The 14,645-nt window shown below is 43.0% G+C and overlaps 1 protein-coding gene across 4 annotated transcripts in view; it reads left to right on the top strand.

Annotated features, from left to right (window-relative positions):
* DLG5 (discs large MAGUK scaffold protein 5) overlaps positions 1–14,645 on the top strand; it is a 123,957-nt gene that overhangs the window by 58,508 nt on the left and 50,804 nt on the right. For all 4 annotated transcript variants that reach the window (XM_083146254.1, XM_083146256.1, XM_083146255.1 and 1 more), the window contains exons 5-8: positions 1,043–1,226; positions 6,469–6,728; positions 6,853–7,165; positions 7,409–7,639. In XM_083146254.1, the coding sequence (XP_083002380.1) occupies positions 1,043–1,226; positions 6,469–6,728; positions 6,853–7,165; positions 7,409–7,639 (988 nt within the window). The remainder of the gene's footprint in view (positions 1–1,042; positions 1,227–6,468; positions 6,729–6,852; positions 7,166–7,408; positions 7,640–14,645) is intronic.

Below are 14,645 nucleotides of genomic sequence, written 5' to 3'. Positions count from 1 at the left end.
GGATTTTGGTACTCACCGATAAATCCATTTCTCTGAATCAGCAGGAGACACTGGACGCCCTCCCAGCTCTTGATCCTGTTGGTTGTGGGGCCAGTTCAGGCCCGGTCTGTTCATTAAAGTTAAATATGACTGTTGTATGCAAGTTGTTATGATTCAAGTGTATAATTATGTTTTTTTGTTTGTTACCATCTCCTCGAGTAGGACAATTTCCTAACTGGGGGTATGATGGGTCTTAGAGGGGAGGAGCCAGCCTGCCCTGAAACAAATTTAGTAGTGCCTAGCTCCCAGCATTCCCAGCTCTAAACCCGATGTAATCTCCAGTGTCTCCTGCTGATTCAGAGAAATGGATTTATCGGTGAGTACCAAAATCCTCTTTTGCCTGAATGTCTTATAGAGTAATTGTCCCTCCACTAAATTTTTTGAGATGTCCCCACCCCATCCCCGCCTTTTTTGAGTTGTTGGTATATATGCTATGCAAATCGGTCTACCTGTATAGAATGGACATAGGTATGTTGTGTAATTCTGAGTGTACTGAACACCAATAGGTAAACATGGCTCACAGGTCATACTGCTTCCTTGCTTCCAGGGATCAATACTACTGTATGTTTGTATTTTTTATTTAACCCATTCTTTCATCTCATATGATATATAAACAAGACCAATATGGTATTGCATATATACAGAATGTTACACACTGTGCAGGCTTTAACAGACTCCTTTGATCCTAATTAGGTTTAACATATCCCGTAGTGTTAACTGGTTTGTGTGGCTATTGCACTTAAAGTGATTATGACTGTATGAAATAGATCACATGCTTTCTTTGCTGGATGTAGATTAGGACCCTTATGTACCACATTCAGTGGCAGTGTCTCCTTACAGGGCACACAATCCTATTCTGAAGTACAGTACTGTAGTATAAGCTACAGTCGGCAATGCAGCTCGGTTGACTTGCTATAGCTGGAGACGTATCCAGTCTGTACCCTACCTAAAAAGGATGGACTCATTTGAGGTGTCTAAAGACTATGCTTGTTTTTTCATTTAGCACTCAACATAGCCGTGTGTTGAATGAACAGACGCAGCTGCAGGAGGACAGCGAGAGTCTGCGCAGGAAGCATGCCCAGTTGCAGCGTGAGTTCACTCATCTGCAGCAGTCATGCCAGGACCTCAAGCGGATCCATGAGGCCGATCAAAAGGAAATGTCAGAACTGCGTAGACAACAACAACTGGTAATCATTTTTTTTTTTTTTTTTTACTTATTCCTCCATGAGGTCTATATACAATGGTACTGGTGGTCCATGAGGGAACATCGTCAGAGATGATCATTTAAAATATGCTTGTTCTCATTAAACTGATCAGACGAGATCTAGAAGAGGCACCATATGGTAACATAGTGTTACAAATCCTTTAATATTGTGGGCTTCATTCAGAGATGAAGCTGATAAGTAGATACAGGATTATATGCAGTATAAAAAGCTTGAAATATGCATGAAAAATACTTAAAATATGTGTTAAAGTGTTAAAATATGCTACATTAAATAATAAAAAAAGTCATTTTTAACTTATTTAAAAATCAGCATCCTATTAGTTGCAAATAAACCTTAAAAATAGGCCTACAGCACCTGCAGATGTTTAGTGCTGTACACAGGATTTTTTTTCTTCCAGGCTGCTACAGCAGACTGCAGCGTCCTAGGCTCTTCTGTTATCAACTACACAGACCCTCATCTCCAGCGCAGATGGATCAAATATCAGCATAGCATGTGAAAGCGGCGCAGTGGAAGGCTTTCTCCCTTCGCCGCAAACTCACTGTGACCCGGAGTTTCCTCCGCGCCGCGTGATGTCACAATCCTTCCGCCTACCTCCTCTGCTGCAGAAGTCTCTCTCTTGGCGCAAAGTCCCAGGCCAGGGGCAGGCAAAGGTTCAGGAGCTTTGTGGCATAACCCGCCCCGCTGGACTTTTAGTAAAATAGATTGGCAGCCTAGAGCAATGTCCCCCACACTGCGCACATATTGGCCCGGCCTGCACACTCTACCACTACCTGGCCAGCAGGAGGGCAAATCAGTGCTGTGATTCGTGGATGGAAAGGTGGTGGGTCCTAAAATATGCACCATCACTAGATTTTAGGTAAAATATGCAATAACAAGTGAGAATGGGCAAAATATGCGAATGCATATGCAAATATGCAAATGCATATAATCCTGTCTCTACTGATAAGTATCACACAATGTAGGCAAAAGGCCTCCAAATCACTGATGCCTGTCCTGAACCTGCTTGGTACCTGTTACCTAGAGTGAATTGCCAAATAACTCCTTATGACTGACAGATGCAATTCTAAAAGCATAAAAATACAAACGAATATACATATTACCCATCAAAAGTTTTAGAACACTTCAGTTTTTTCAGTTTCATGTCTTGGTGTACTCTGAAAATAAGGCTTAGAACAAATAAACTTATAATTTTAATCCAATTATTAAAGTTTGTGACTTTTCCAAAGTTGCAACCTTATAACCAGCGACCACGCCTGTGGATGTCGGCTATTCAGGAAAGTCTTCCCAATGCTATTGCAGACATTCCTACAAATGTGTTGCTCATATGTGTTACTCTTATCCTACTGCCCAGTTCATTCCATACCAGCTGGGTGGGATAGAAGTCTTCTGCTGGCCATTCCATGATTTGAAGGCTATTGTCTTTTTGTTTTCCTCAGAGTTGGTTATCCAATAGCCTGGAGGTATGCTTTGGGTCATTGACCAACTAGGCAAATACAGTACCAGAGGGTATTCTGTGGTTCTGCAAATTGAAGTGGTCGCCCTGTTGGTTCAGAGTGCCAGACACGCTGTGCAGAAATGTGTTCGGCAGGAATGAGGGAGCAGCCATATCTGTGTCCATCTGGTTTGACTGTGCCGGAGGAAGGATGTTTAATGCTATGAGTAGAAGTTGATGATTTTTGGATTTGATAGGTTGGGCTTTTATTAAGGTGCATTTGTAAATGCAATTTATAAAAAAGTTATTTTTCTTATGATGTCAGTGTACTATATTTTGTAATTTTCTACTTTTTTATGCTGGAATGTGAGTCTCCTTTGAAACTTGGCAAGATAAAAGATTTTAATGATTGGTTTCTGTTCAATTAAAAATAAAGTAAAGGTGACCATTTCTGCTCTCCTGAGTTCACAATCTACTGTGGCAGTTGGTGTAATGGTTAGCATTACTGACTCACAGCGCTGAGGTCATGGGTTTGATTGCCACCATGGCTCTAACTGTGCGGCGTTTGTATATTCTCCCCGTACTTGCGTGGGTTTCCTCCGGGTGCTCTGGTTTCCTCCCACAATCCAAAAATATACTGGTAGGTTAATTGTCTCCTAACAAAAATGAACCCTAGAATGAAATTGTGTACATATAGTAGTGAATATAGATTGTAAGCTCCACTGGGGCAGGGACTGATGTGAATGTTCTGCCACTGCCATATACAAATCATATTATGGTCTGGCACACAAAAGGTTTTTGCTTTCTCCTTTTTGTATTATACTAGTTATAGTTGTTGGGAATAGAGATAACGCTACTTTGATATCAAAATGCAGTCTGCGTTTGTTTTGGTGGAGTTATAGGTTTGGTTGATTATGTATTTTTAGAATGATAGAATTTAATGTACAAGTGCAGGTGGTGGCTCTTCTGTCTCTCCCGTATAATTAGGCTGCAGACAGGGAATTCCGTCACCCTGAGGTTAAGTGTGCCTATTTTTGCACTCTGGCACTACTACTGAACACTGCTTGAGTGATACTCTTGGATTGGTTTATCAGCTAATTAATCCTGTATAGCCAGGGTTTGTTATGCCGAAACATAAGAATGAAAAGTGTTTTTATTGCTATAGTTGTCTTCACTTGCTGTTCTTCCCTGTCCACTGCATTAAAATTTTGGTGGAGGTATCTCAAGACCCTTTTTACCCAGCCATTTAACTTTGACCAACTTGTATAAGTCACTCTTCCCTTTGCACTTGGTTACAAGAGCATTTTAATTTGTAAATAGGCATTTTTCATCTTCTGCTTAACTGCTGATCTTTAGTTTGTATCAACCGCTTTTTATGATTTTCCAGGTGTTTTTACATTCTTCTGAATGGATTTGATGAGTTGTGCAAAAAGCCACAGCCAGCCTTTATTCAAGTTTGGATAGCCCACACACGCACTCACACACTCGCTAACCACTATACCGCCTGTATTTAAGTTTGCCTATTCAGTTTCTGATTTTTCTGCTTACATAAACACGTTTCAGATGCTGATCTGTTGATTCTCTTCTCCTCCGTTCAGTTTTATCGTTTTTGGGAAGATTGATCTGATGCAAATTTCTTCAAAAGAAGAATATGTATCAATTCTATTAGAGATAAATGGGCTAGTTGTAGTTAAGCTTTGGAGAAGATAAAGAGCCAACTGACATCTCCTAACGGTCATTTTTCAAACCCATCCTATAGTGCTCACAAGAGATCCGCAGTGCTCACCTACAGAGTTTATAAACCAGAAAACCATGACTTAAGGTGCCCATACACTTCCCGATACTGCCGATGCTATGTATGCTTTGAGATGCGCGCTCCCGCAGCATTTCATTGCATAGTACAAAAAGTATGTGCTGCACAACTTTGTACTGTCTTTTTTTATCGCATCGCATGCACAACGCATGCAATGCGATGCAACCTTTCTGCATCAGCAGACAAGACTAAAATAAGTATTAGGGGGATACGGTCATATTGTCTACAGCATTTTGGTCTACAAGCATTAGGTCTACACCACTAGGTCGACCTGCATTAAGGTCGACCTGCATTTAGGTAGACATGCATTTAGGTCGACATGACTGAAGGTCGACAGGGTCGTTAGGTCGACTTTTATAAGGTCAACGGGGTCATTAGGTCGACATGGGGAAGGTCGACAGGCAAAAGGTCGACATGGGGTCATTTGACTGTTTTATGAGTCGACATGTGCCGACAGGCGGTATTTCATGCCCGAAGCATGGCGAGCCATGCGAGGGGACGCAGTGCTATGTTGACTGTGTCGACGCTTGAAAAAAAGGGAAAAAATTGTGGGAAAAAACTTTTTCACTGTCGACCTAATGACCTTGTCGACCTAACCCATGTCGATCTTCAGTCAGGTCGACCTAAATGCAAGTCGACCTAATGGTGTAGACCTAATGCTTGTAGACCTAAATGCAGTCTGACAAATGATCCCATTTTGTATTAGGGTAGCGTAAAACCAAGGGTTTGGATGTCTTCGAAGGAAGTATGGAGATGGTTTAGGTAAGAGAAGGAAGGGCACGTGAGGGAAGAGGACCATTTTTGAAAGCCTACATTCAGTTACAGGTGGTATTTTGAAAAATTACAGGAGATGATAGGTTAGTACTTTATCTCTCACCAGTCAACCAGCCCCTAACTGTCATTTTTACACACACCCTGTGACATGGCAGTTAGGATCTGATTGGCTGGCACTTTATCGCCATCTACTTTGACCTCTCTTAAAGGCTTAGTATATCTCCCCTCAGGAGTCCAAGTAATGTAGTCAACGTCATGCTGATCTATTTTGATGTTTTCACAACAGTGTTAAGTTCATTCCTCTTACTGATGTAAATTAGGGGACATGAGACTGGAGTATTGTCACGTACTGTAAGTAAGTGTGGGGAATCTTGCAAAACAAGGAAGTTGAGTTGTGGAAAGAACAGGGTCCTCCAATGCAAACTATGGCCAGAATTATTTAGTATAACGTACAATGATTAATATGTAGGCATAGGGCATTTCTTGGTCAATAACTGTCACCAGGGAAACGTTAACAGCAAGAACCATTGTGACCGATTTCATGTTTGGCATAATGACATTTATTTTGTTAGGAGCATTTGAAAGGAAAAAGTCGTCATAATGTGGAAATGTTCAGAATAGCAACTACCACAATGTCGACGTGCAAAATGTCTCACATTCACATCTCAACATGTTCATAATGTAAACACCCAATTTTAAGCCTAATGCTGGCCACACATCAGACCAACTTTTCTGCGACCATCCAACTAGTTGGTTGGATGGAATAAAAACCTGGTACTGGATAGGAGCAAATGTAATTTGTAATTAAGTCATTTGTTTCCCAAATTGGAAAATGGCATACAACTGTCACTCAGACAATGTACTGTAGTTGGACCTATTTGATTTAAACAATTTCACTGAATGTTTTTGTCCTTTCTCGTGAGTTTTTGAGTAAATTGCTTACTGGCATTTGCCCCCATACAGTACAAGATTTTCTGTCCAACCAACCAACTAGTTGGAGGAGAGTTGGTCTGATGTGGCCAGCATAACGCTAACGTTTTCAAGGCTGACGTTTTGCAGGTGTTAATATTTTAACCATTGACATTCATATGACATTCAGCATTATGGTGTCGACCCTTTGTCAACAATGTAATGACTACATTACCTGCAATTGTACGAGCTGTTTGTTCTTGTATTCCCGGCAGGTGGTGAAGCAGAATGGCTCCTCTGAACTCATTAACAAGCTATACGACACCGCTCTGGACAAGCTGGAAGTGGTGAAGAAGGATTATGATTCTCTGCGTAGACAGTACAATGAAAAGGTGTCCAGTCATAACTTAGATTTAGGGCGCTTGGAGCAAAGTGAGGAAGAGAAGAGAAACCTGCAGAAACAGCTGGAGGGGCTGCTGAAGCAGCGGGACAATACCATGCACTTGCAGCATCAATACTCCTCCTCTATGAGAAGGTATACTTCTAGGGGGGAGATATGATAAAGACCACAGTAGTGACTGGGGGGGGGGGGGGGGGGATCGTACAATGTTCTTCCAGATGAGAACAGGGCAACAGGCTTATGTTTTTCCTTTCCATAGGTACGACTCCATCCAGCAGGAACTGAACAAGGCAACCTCACAAAACAAGGAGATGCAAAGAGAAATAGAGCGACTGCAGGCAGAAGCCACACGTTTTAAGACCATGCAGCTTAAGGTAGCCAAGGATGCAGAAAAGTACAAGGAGGAGAGAGACTCTGTATTTAATGAGTACCGTTTAATTATGAGCGAGCGAGACCAAGTCATTAAAGAGGTGGACAAGATGCAAACCGAACTTGAGCTAGCGCAGGGAAGACTGAAGAACACTTCCAGCGAGAAGAGAGTTGCAAGCGAGGAGATGGAAGCTCTTAGACAGGTACTATAGAACATCAAGCTCAAAAGGCAGATCCATTGTTGAGTAGGGATTGCAGTAAGGGGTGCGCAGTATTGGGCCGTACAGGTAAGTGCGGTTTTGATACCAGTGCCTGTGCCATTGCTTATGGGAGTAGTCACTTGTAGGGATGTTGAATAATGTGCGTTAATATTGGCCTACTTCAAATTACCAACCTTTGAAATATGACATGGCTGCCAATCTTTCTTGGGTTTTTCTCCCCCATAGGAACTAAACTCTGCCCTAGTGGAGCGGGACAGAGCTATCTTTGAAAGGAATGAGCTCTTGGAGAAGTACTGTCATGAGGTGAAAGACAAGGCAGAAGCCCAAAAGGATCTGGACCAAGCATGTAAAGACATAGAGACTGTGAAGGAAGAAAGGGATGTTGCAAGGAAAGAGAGGACAGAGGCTATCATACAGCGAGACCACCTACTAAGGGAGTACTATCAGGCTATACAGGTACCTCCACACGAACATGTAACCTTAGCATGCTAACGCTTCTGCCTACCAGATTAGAGAGCAGGTCTGCATTCCTGGGTTGGAAATACACCACTGTGGCATTCCTAATCTTTGAGTGGTGTGCTGGCACTGACAGGAGGCACCAGTCTTTAATCTACGACTTCCACACTCTACTCCAAATTTGTCACTTTCTGTTCTCCTGCCTATTTTCTGAGCCACAGGGAAGCCACAGAGTGGAGCCCCGTGAGGGTGCTGGTGGTTGGAGCCATGGGTTGTGGGATGTTGGCTCCTGCCACTGACAGGAGGGGGCGCATCCTACTTACAAACATACAGCGCTGGCTGGAGGTGGAGGAGGGCTTTACTTATGTCAGCAAGTAACATCTGATACTACACCTGTACTAAACCTGTGCTAGGCTGACACATGTACACCATATATAATAAACAACTGTCCAATGAAGGAGGCACACAGGAGGTTAAATCAAACAACGTGTATTGGCATAGATCAAGCGCTTTCGGGGCTCTCCCCCCGTCCTCAGGATCACGGCCCTCACAGGTGAACAACAAGAACAATACACACAAATGCAGAATAAATACCTCCATACTCACCCGATTCCCGCGCTCAGCTCCGGACCCCGCCGCTCCATTAGCCGGAAGCTGCATCTCCAACCTGTGTGTGGCGCCGGAAGTTCAGTCAGGAACCTCCTCAATGCGTTCCACCCTGCCGCTTCCGCGTTCCACCAGTTGCTAGGCAATGCACGCTTCAACAGAGCTCTTGGAGCCGGCTCACCCCGGGCAGCCACGCTAAATCAAAGGGAGCAAAGGAGGCAACATGAAACCTACAAACATCAATATCTACAAACATATAAAGTCATACAAAGTCTAGTTACAATAATACAGTACACCATGGCAACATCAAGTATAGAAAATGGCACAGGCTCAAAAATCGAAGCAAGGGAGGTATCGATAAAAAGCTAAGCCAAACTATTCCAATTTATTTTATCATTACGGCCCCCTGGTTTAATGGTGCCCAATGTAAGTATCCACTGGGTTTCTTTCTCACCATATATAATACATATGAGGGTCTATGTAATAGGGTCTGAGTTTGACAGAGGTGCAGAATGCCAACCACATTGGTTTTGCTTCCACAAACACTGACCCTTTTGCATATGTCTCATGGTGTTACAGGACTTGTCATTAATTAAATGTTACACTAATATTTCTGAGGACATTTGCGTACAGGGTGCCGGACGGCCTCCTGACAGTTGGGGGCTATTCTCACTCGTAGGTCCATGACTCCCATAGAGGGAGAATAGAAGCTGTGGCGAGTTTAGTGAGTCACCGAGCCCGCAAGGGGCTTCGTAGAGCTTGCCCCCCCTATCGGAGTACCGGGAGTCGGGATTCTGGCGTCGGTCTAATGACAGTCGGAATCCTGCCTGTTGGCAGCTCATACTACACCCAGTATAAAGCTGTATTGCCAATTAGGGCACTATTCTCTCACTGTGGGGGTTATTCTACACCGCTCAGTAAGCAGTGGTCATTAGCTGCCTACCGCTACCTCGCTGAATGCCCGAGGCCCCCCCTCCCTGCTGCAGAATCCCCTCGGTACCATTCGCTAACACATCCCCTCTCATGAATCCGCAAGCAGGAGAAATCTTTTGATGGTCGCCGACCATCTAATGACTTCTGCCTTCGCAAATAAAGTTCAGTCTCAACTGACTTTTATTTACGAGTGCTAGGCCGAAGCCGGGTGCAGGCGGCTGAAGTCCTGGGCAAGCCCCATTTCTGCCCTCCCTCCCCACAACAAACGGCATGGTGAGAGTTTCTAACTCGTCTGAGCCGTTCGTTGCCGGGGTCTGCACATGCTTAAATTGCGCTTGCGCATGCCCAGAGCCCTCCAACATCAGAACAGGGCCGAATTTGCCCCATTCTGAATGGTGTAGAATCACCCCCCTGTGTCCCCTTGATATAGCTGCGGCTCCTCCATTTTCTTACAGGCCACGCTCTTTTCTCACAACACTAGATAAAAATCATTATGGGAAGGAGAGAGCAGGTGGAACAGTCTTATAAGTGGTTCCTTCTATATGAAACCTTCATGGTTAATGGAATTAATTCGCTCATTTGTGTTAGAAACACAGATGCATGGTACACCCTCTGGGGCTTTTGCGATGTTCCATCCTGGCTTCCCTGTGATGATGGTTCATTATTGTTAAGTTGAATTGTATAAACTGTTTTTTTTAGAACAAAATTGTTCCTCAGTCTACATAATGTAAGGATGACTTTAACAGTTGCACATGTTATACACACACAATGACAGAGCAAAAACCGACAAAGAAACTGGTATGAAAGGGGGAGGTAGAATCAACGGCAGCATGAGGATTATGGACTCTTGCTGCTAAAAATTGAAGGGAAAATTGTAACCATTAAAAACCAATAATTTTATAGCAACAATAATATAAAACAGTGACCCATTTAAAGGTCATCTACAAGGAGCTCACACTTTTGGAAAAAGATTTAGTCTATTATTGCAGTGATATATAATTTTCTCTCTGAATGCAACATGTCAAATGCAGGTTTTCTTTCCAATAGGAAGGTATAATCAAATTGACTGAGGTCTACTCTATGGCCCTTATTCAGATTAGATCTCAGTACAAATTAGTTTGGAAAATGGGCAAAACCATGTTCACTGCAGGTGGGGCAGATGTAACATGTTATTTTGTTTCTGTGCAGAGTAAATACTGGCTGCATTATTTTTACACTCAATTTAGATTTCAGTTTCAACACACCCCACCCAAATTTAACTCTCTGTGCACATGTTACATCTGCCCCACCTGCAGTGCACATGGTTTTGCCCATTTTCTAACAAATTTGTACTGATATCATATCAGAATAAGGGCCCATATGTGGGCAGCTAATTTGGTGGAATGTCTAGAACAGCGGTTCTCAAACTTTCGGTCCCAACCTACTCAGTGGAGTCGCGACTCCATGTTGCTGACCATCAGGCTGATGACTTTTCTAACCTCGGTCAGTGATTCAACCAGTCTGCTAAATCTGTTGAATTGTCTGTTATTTAGACTCCTCCCATCATTTTGTGCCTCCACAATGCTGCCATGTACAGTATGTGCTGTCTGCTGACTACACATGTGATGTGATGACCTTCTGCAGTCACTTGCTGGGGTCCTGTCAATATTTTTATTGTCTGATGGGGTACCAGAGCAAAATAGTATGAGGACCCCTGGTCTAGAAAGATGAGAATCAAGGAATATGTACAGTATGGCTACTTGGGGATCAGAGCTTCCATCAAAGAGTTCAGAAATCTATGGATCTCTTCCAGCAGCTGAAATCTCCAGAGAAAAAGGTGGATCATTAGGTGCCTGCACTAGCTGCTGTACACCGGGGGGGGGGGTAAAGTTCCTCAATAAATGCAATAATGGAAAAAATAGGAAGATTGTGAACAGTGCTTGGTTTCACTGAGTAATGCAACACTGGTATTTTGATTCTATGCATAAACTTTCTATTGGTAGATGTGTGTTGTGTGACATCATTGCTTAAATACTCTTATCACTAATTAACTATTATAACTAGAAATAACCACACGGACAACTGAAATGCCTTTTAAAATTGGTCAACCAGAATTTATTTAAATCTTTAAACTAAATATGGTGGCAATAAGAAAGAATGGCCAGACCCACAGTGACACTACAACTTAACGCCAACACTCATGTCAAGGACATGGTATTCTTTATTTTATTGGTAACGCCAACAAATGCCGGGTTTCCAACGATCTCCCCATTACACCATAATAGAGCCGGCCAGACAGCCAAACCCCAATGACCCCCGGTAGGAAAGCCACTTTATACAATGTATTGGGCAAAGAGCGCAACCCTAAAAACAGCAGCGCAATAGCCACTGTTACTGCCGTTCTTTCCCGCCACAAGTATAGGTTGACAAACCCCAACCGGCAAAGAAAAAGAAAAAACGGGTGGGGACAAAAAGGTGACTTGGGGACAGAGGGTGGGAAAAATTCCAGAGAAAGAGATGGAACCTTCTAGGGCATCTCACAAAATGTCAGATTAACCCCTCCCTGACACTCCCCTTATTTGAATTAACTACATGTCTAGCCTGTTAACTGTTTCACTACCTAACTGAATTAAGCAAAGCTCACACGACCCCTCAACCTAGAAGTTTATAATCACTCGTGCTATTTGCTCTCGTTCTTCATAACCATTAACAAATATACTAATAAAGGTAAGATTAATTCGACAATTAAAAACAATATATATAAGATCAATATGTAACCATTTTTGGCGTATTCAATTCCTGATAAGGGATGTAGATGGTGTGCTGAGCAGGATTAATGAGAGAAGCTGCAGATAGGTAAAATAGGGAAAAAAGTCCTTAGAAAGGCAGTCCGTCTTTGTGTGTCTGTTTTTTTGCAAGGCCTTTTCGCAAATATTGGAGGTACGATGACTGTGAATGGTGTAGTCTTTCTCCCACAGTGCTGGCCTGGAGTTAGATCTGCTGTAGGCTCAATGTGTTTCGGTGTAACATACCTTCTTCAGCTCCTTAGGAGGCCTCTACAAAACGGTAAGGACTTCTTATCTCCAGCTGGGCAATCATTCGGAACTACTTAAACTGGTCATTATACCAACTCTCTCCTTCTACCATCTAAGAGAGTGGCCACCTGACTCAGCACAACATCGACCTCCCTTATCAGGAATTGAATACACCAAAAATGGTTACACATTGATCTATAGGTGCTGTGCAGCTCGGCAGGTATATGTTCCCTGTGTGATAACGGTGTTGTCTCTGCTTATATTGGTACCTGCTTGGCTGCTGGGATTCAGTATGAAATCCCGGCGGTCGGGATCCCGGCGTCCAAAATCCCGACGCCGGAATCCCGACCGCCGAAATACCGACAAGGGGGGGACGTGGATGGCCCCACCTTGCGGGCCCGGTGCCTCGCTACGCTCGGCACGCTAATTTATTCTCCCTTCAGGGGTGTCATAGACACCCACGGAGGGAGAAAGTGTCGGGATTCTGAACGCCGGGATCCCGACCGCCGGGATTTAAACTGCATCCCGGCTGCTGCAATGACCAGTGGCGCCGCCGATGGCTGCCTAGGCGCTGTGCAGCTTGGCGGGTATATGTTCCCTGCGTCTATATCCCCCAGGGTACTTGTAGCCTATACCTGTATGTGTTTGCATATCTGTCACTGTTTAACTGTACCTAACCTGGCTGTTGCACAGCAATCCAAGTCAAATTCCTAGTATGCGCAAGTATACATGGCCAATAAAGTTTATTCTGATTCTGATGTGCACATATATTATTGCTTTTAATGTTTGTTGAATATATCTTACTTTATTATTTTGTGTGGTAATGTTGATGCATAGCATTAAATACTATACGTTTTTACACAGTGTTGCATAAGTCGGTAATACCGAGTACTGTCCACAATCCTCCTCTTCTTCTTTTTTTTTTTTTTCAATAGCTGAAATCCCCAGTTTTAAACCTTTTAAAATACCATATGTGGGTTTAGAACCAATGTACACAGTTTATGCATCTCTTTAATAGTTATACATATTCTGAATCAAATTTTTTGGGTGGTGGACTGATATCTGCCTCTCTTTCCAATCAGGCCTGTAATGGAGATCAGAAGTCGAGCTTGATAGCATAGGCCAGGCATGTCCAAACTATGGCCCTCCAGCTGTTGTGAAACTACACAACCCAGCATGCCTTGCCACATTTTTGCTATTAGGGAAAGCTAAAACTATGGTAAGGAGTGCTGGGATGTGTAGTTTCACAACAGCTGGAGGGCCACAGTTTGGACATGCCTGGCATTGGGAAATCAGGCCCCATGATTTTGAGTTTACATTTTTTAATAGGCATAGGCCCATACAAATCAGAGTTGTTCTACCTGATGAATGTGGATACTGGTGGTTAATAAACAGAGTAATCCAGGTGACATATTGTACTGGGCTTTAAAGGTGTCACTGCATCCTCTGTTGTGCTATCATTTTTTTAAATTAAGTATTATCAGAGATCAACACCATCAAATTTGATATTAAAATTAGAGATGTGCAGGCTCTGATTTACTCTAATTTACTCTGATTTCAAAGCAGGATCTTATAAGCTATCCCAAATGACATGAAAGTTTTTGACAGTAGATCCTGCTTTGAAATCAGATTAAATCAGAGCCTGCATATCTCTAATTAAAATAATCTTTAGTACAGAATAGGGCAGGCATGTCCAAACTGTGGCGCTCCAGCTGTTGTTAAACTACACCTCCCATCATGCCTTACCATAGTTTTAGCATTCCCTAATAATAAAACTGTGGCAAGGCATGATGGGGCTTGTAGTTTCAAAGCAGCTGGATGGCCATAGTTTGGACATGCCTGGAATAGGGGAATCTGAGTATATCTATTTTTTGTTTAGCTATATTACTGCTAATTTCAGAATTGTTTGTGATGCTCCCTAGTGAATATTGTTTAGTGATCCTGCCAACTAGGGCTCCCTTAAGTCTGGAGGGAATACAGGTCACTTCTGTATTTTACAGAAGAGTTCAGGTGTGATTTAGAGATCATTTCAGGGAGGAATGTCTAAAGCCCCCCATCCACTAGTGTGAGGTATCTCATGCAATACCCCACTAACTCATCCTGCAGCTCCTGGGTGGCAGTATCACATAAGATACATCGAATGCGGTCCTTTTACATACGATCTATCGTATGCTATCCCAGTCATGCGGGCTGTGGGATCGGACAGTTCCTTGTGGCAGCCATGACAATCTACTGATCCAAACCTATGCGCACAGGACCACACATCCGATCGGATTTGAAGGTAACACACATACTATGTGACACTTTTCACATGATTTCATTGATCCAAAATTGTGTAAAAAAAGGCCCAAATCACACTAGTGGATGGGCACCTTTAGTGCAACTGTGGTTTCACCATCTGACACTCCTTGGTTCTGTGATACCTATATTAATACATACTGTATAATGTCTTA

Source organism: Crinia signifera, chromosome 6 (assembly GCF_055691185.1).
Source record: "Crinia signifera chromosome 6, ASM5569118v1, whole genome shotgun sequence".
Taxonomy (NCBI): domain Eukaryota; kingdom Metazoa; phylum Chordata; class Amphibia; order Anura; family Myobatrachidae; genus Crinia; species Crinia signifera.
This window is presented reverse-complemented; position numbering and strand designations above follow the sequence as displayed.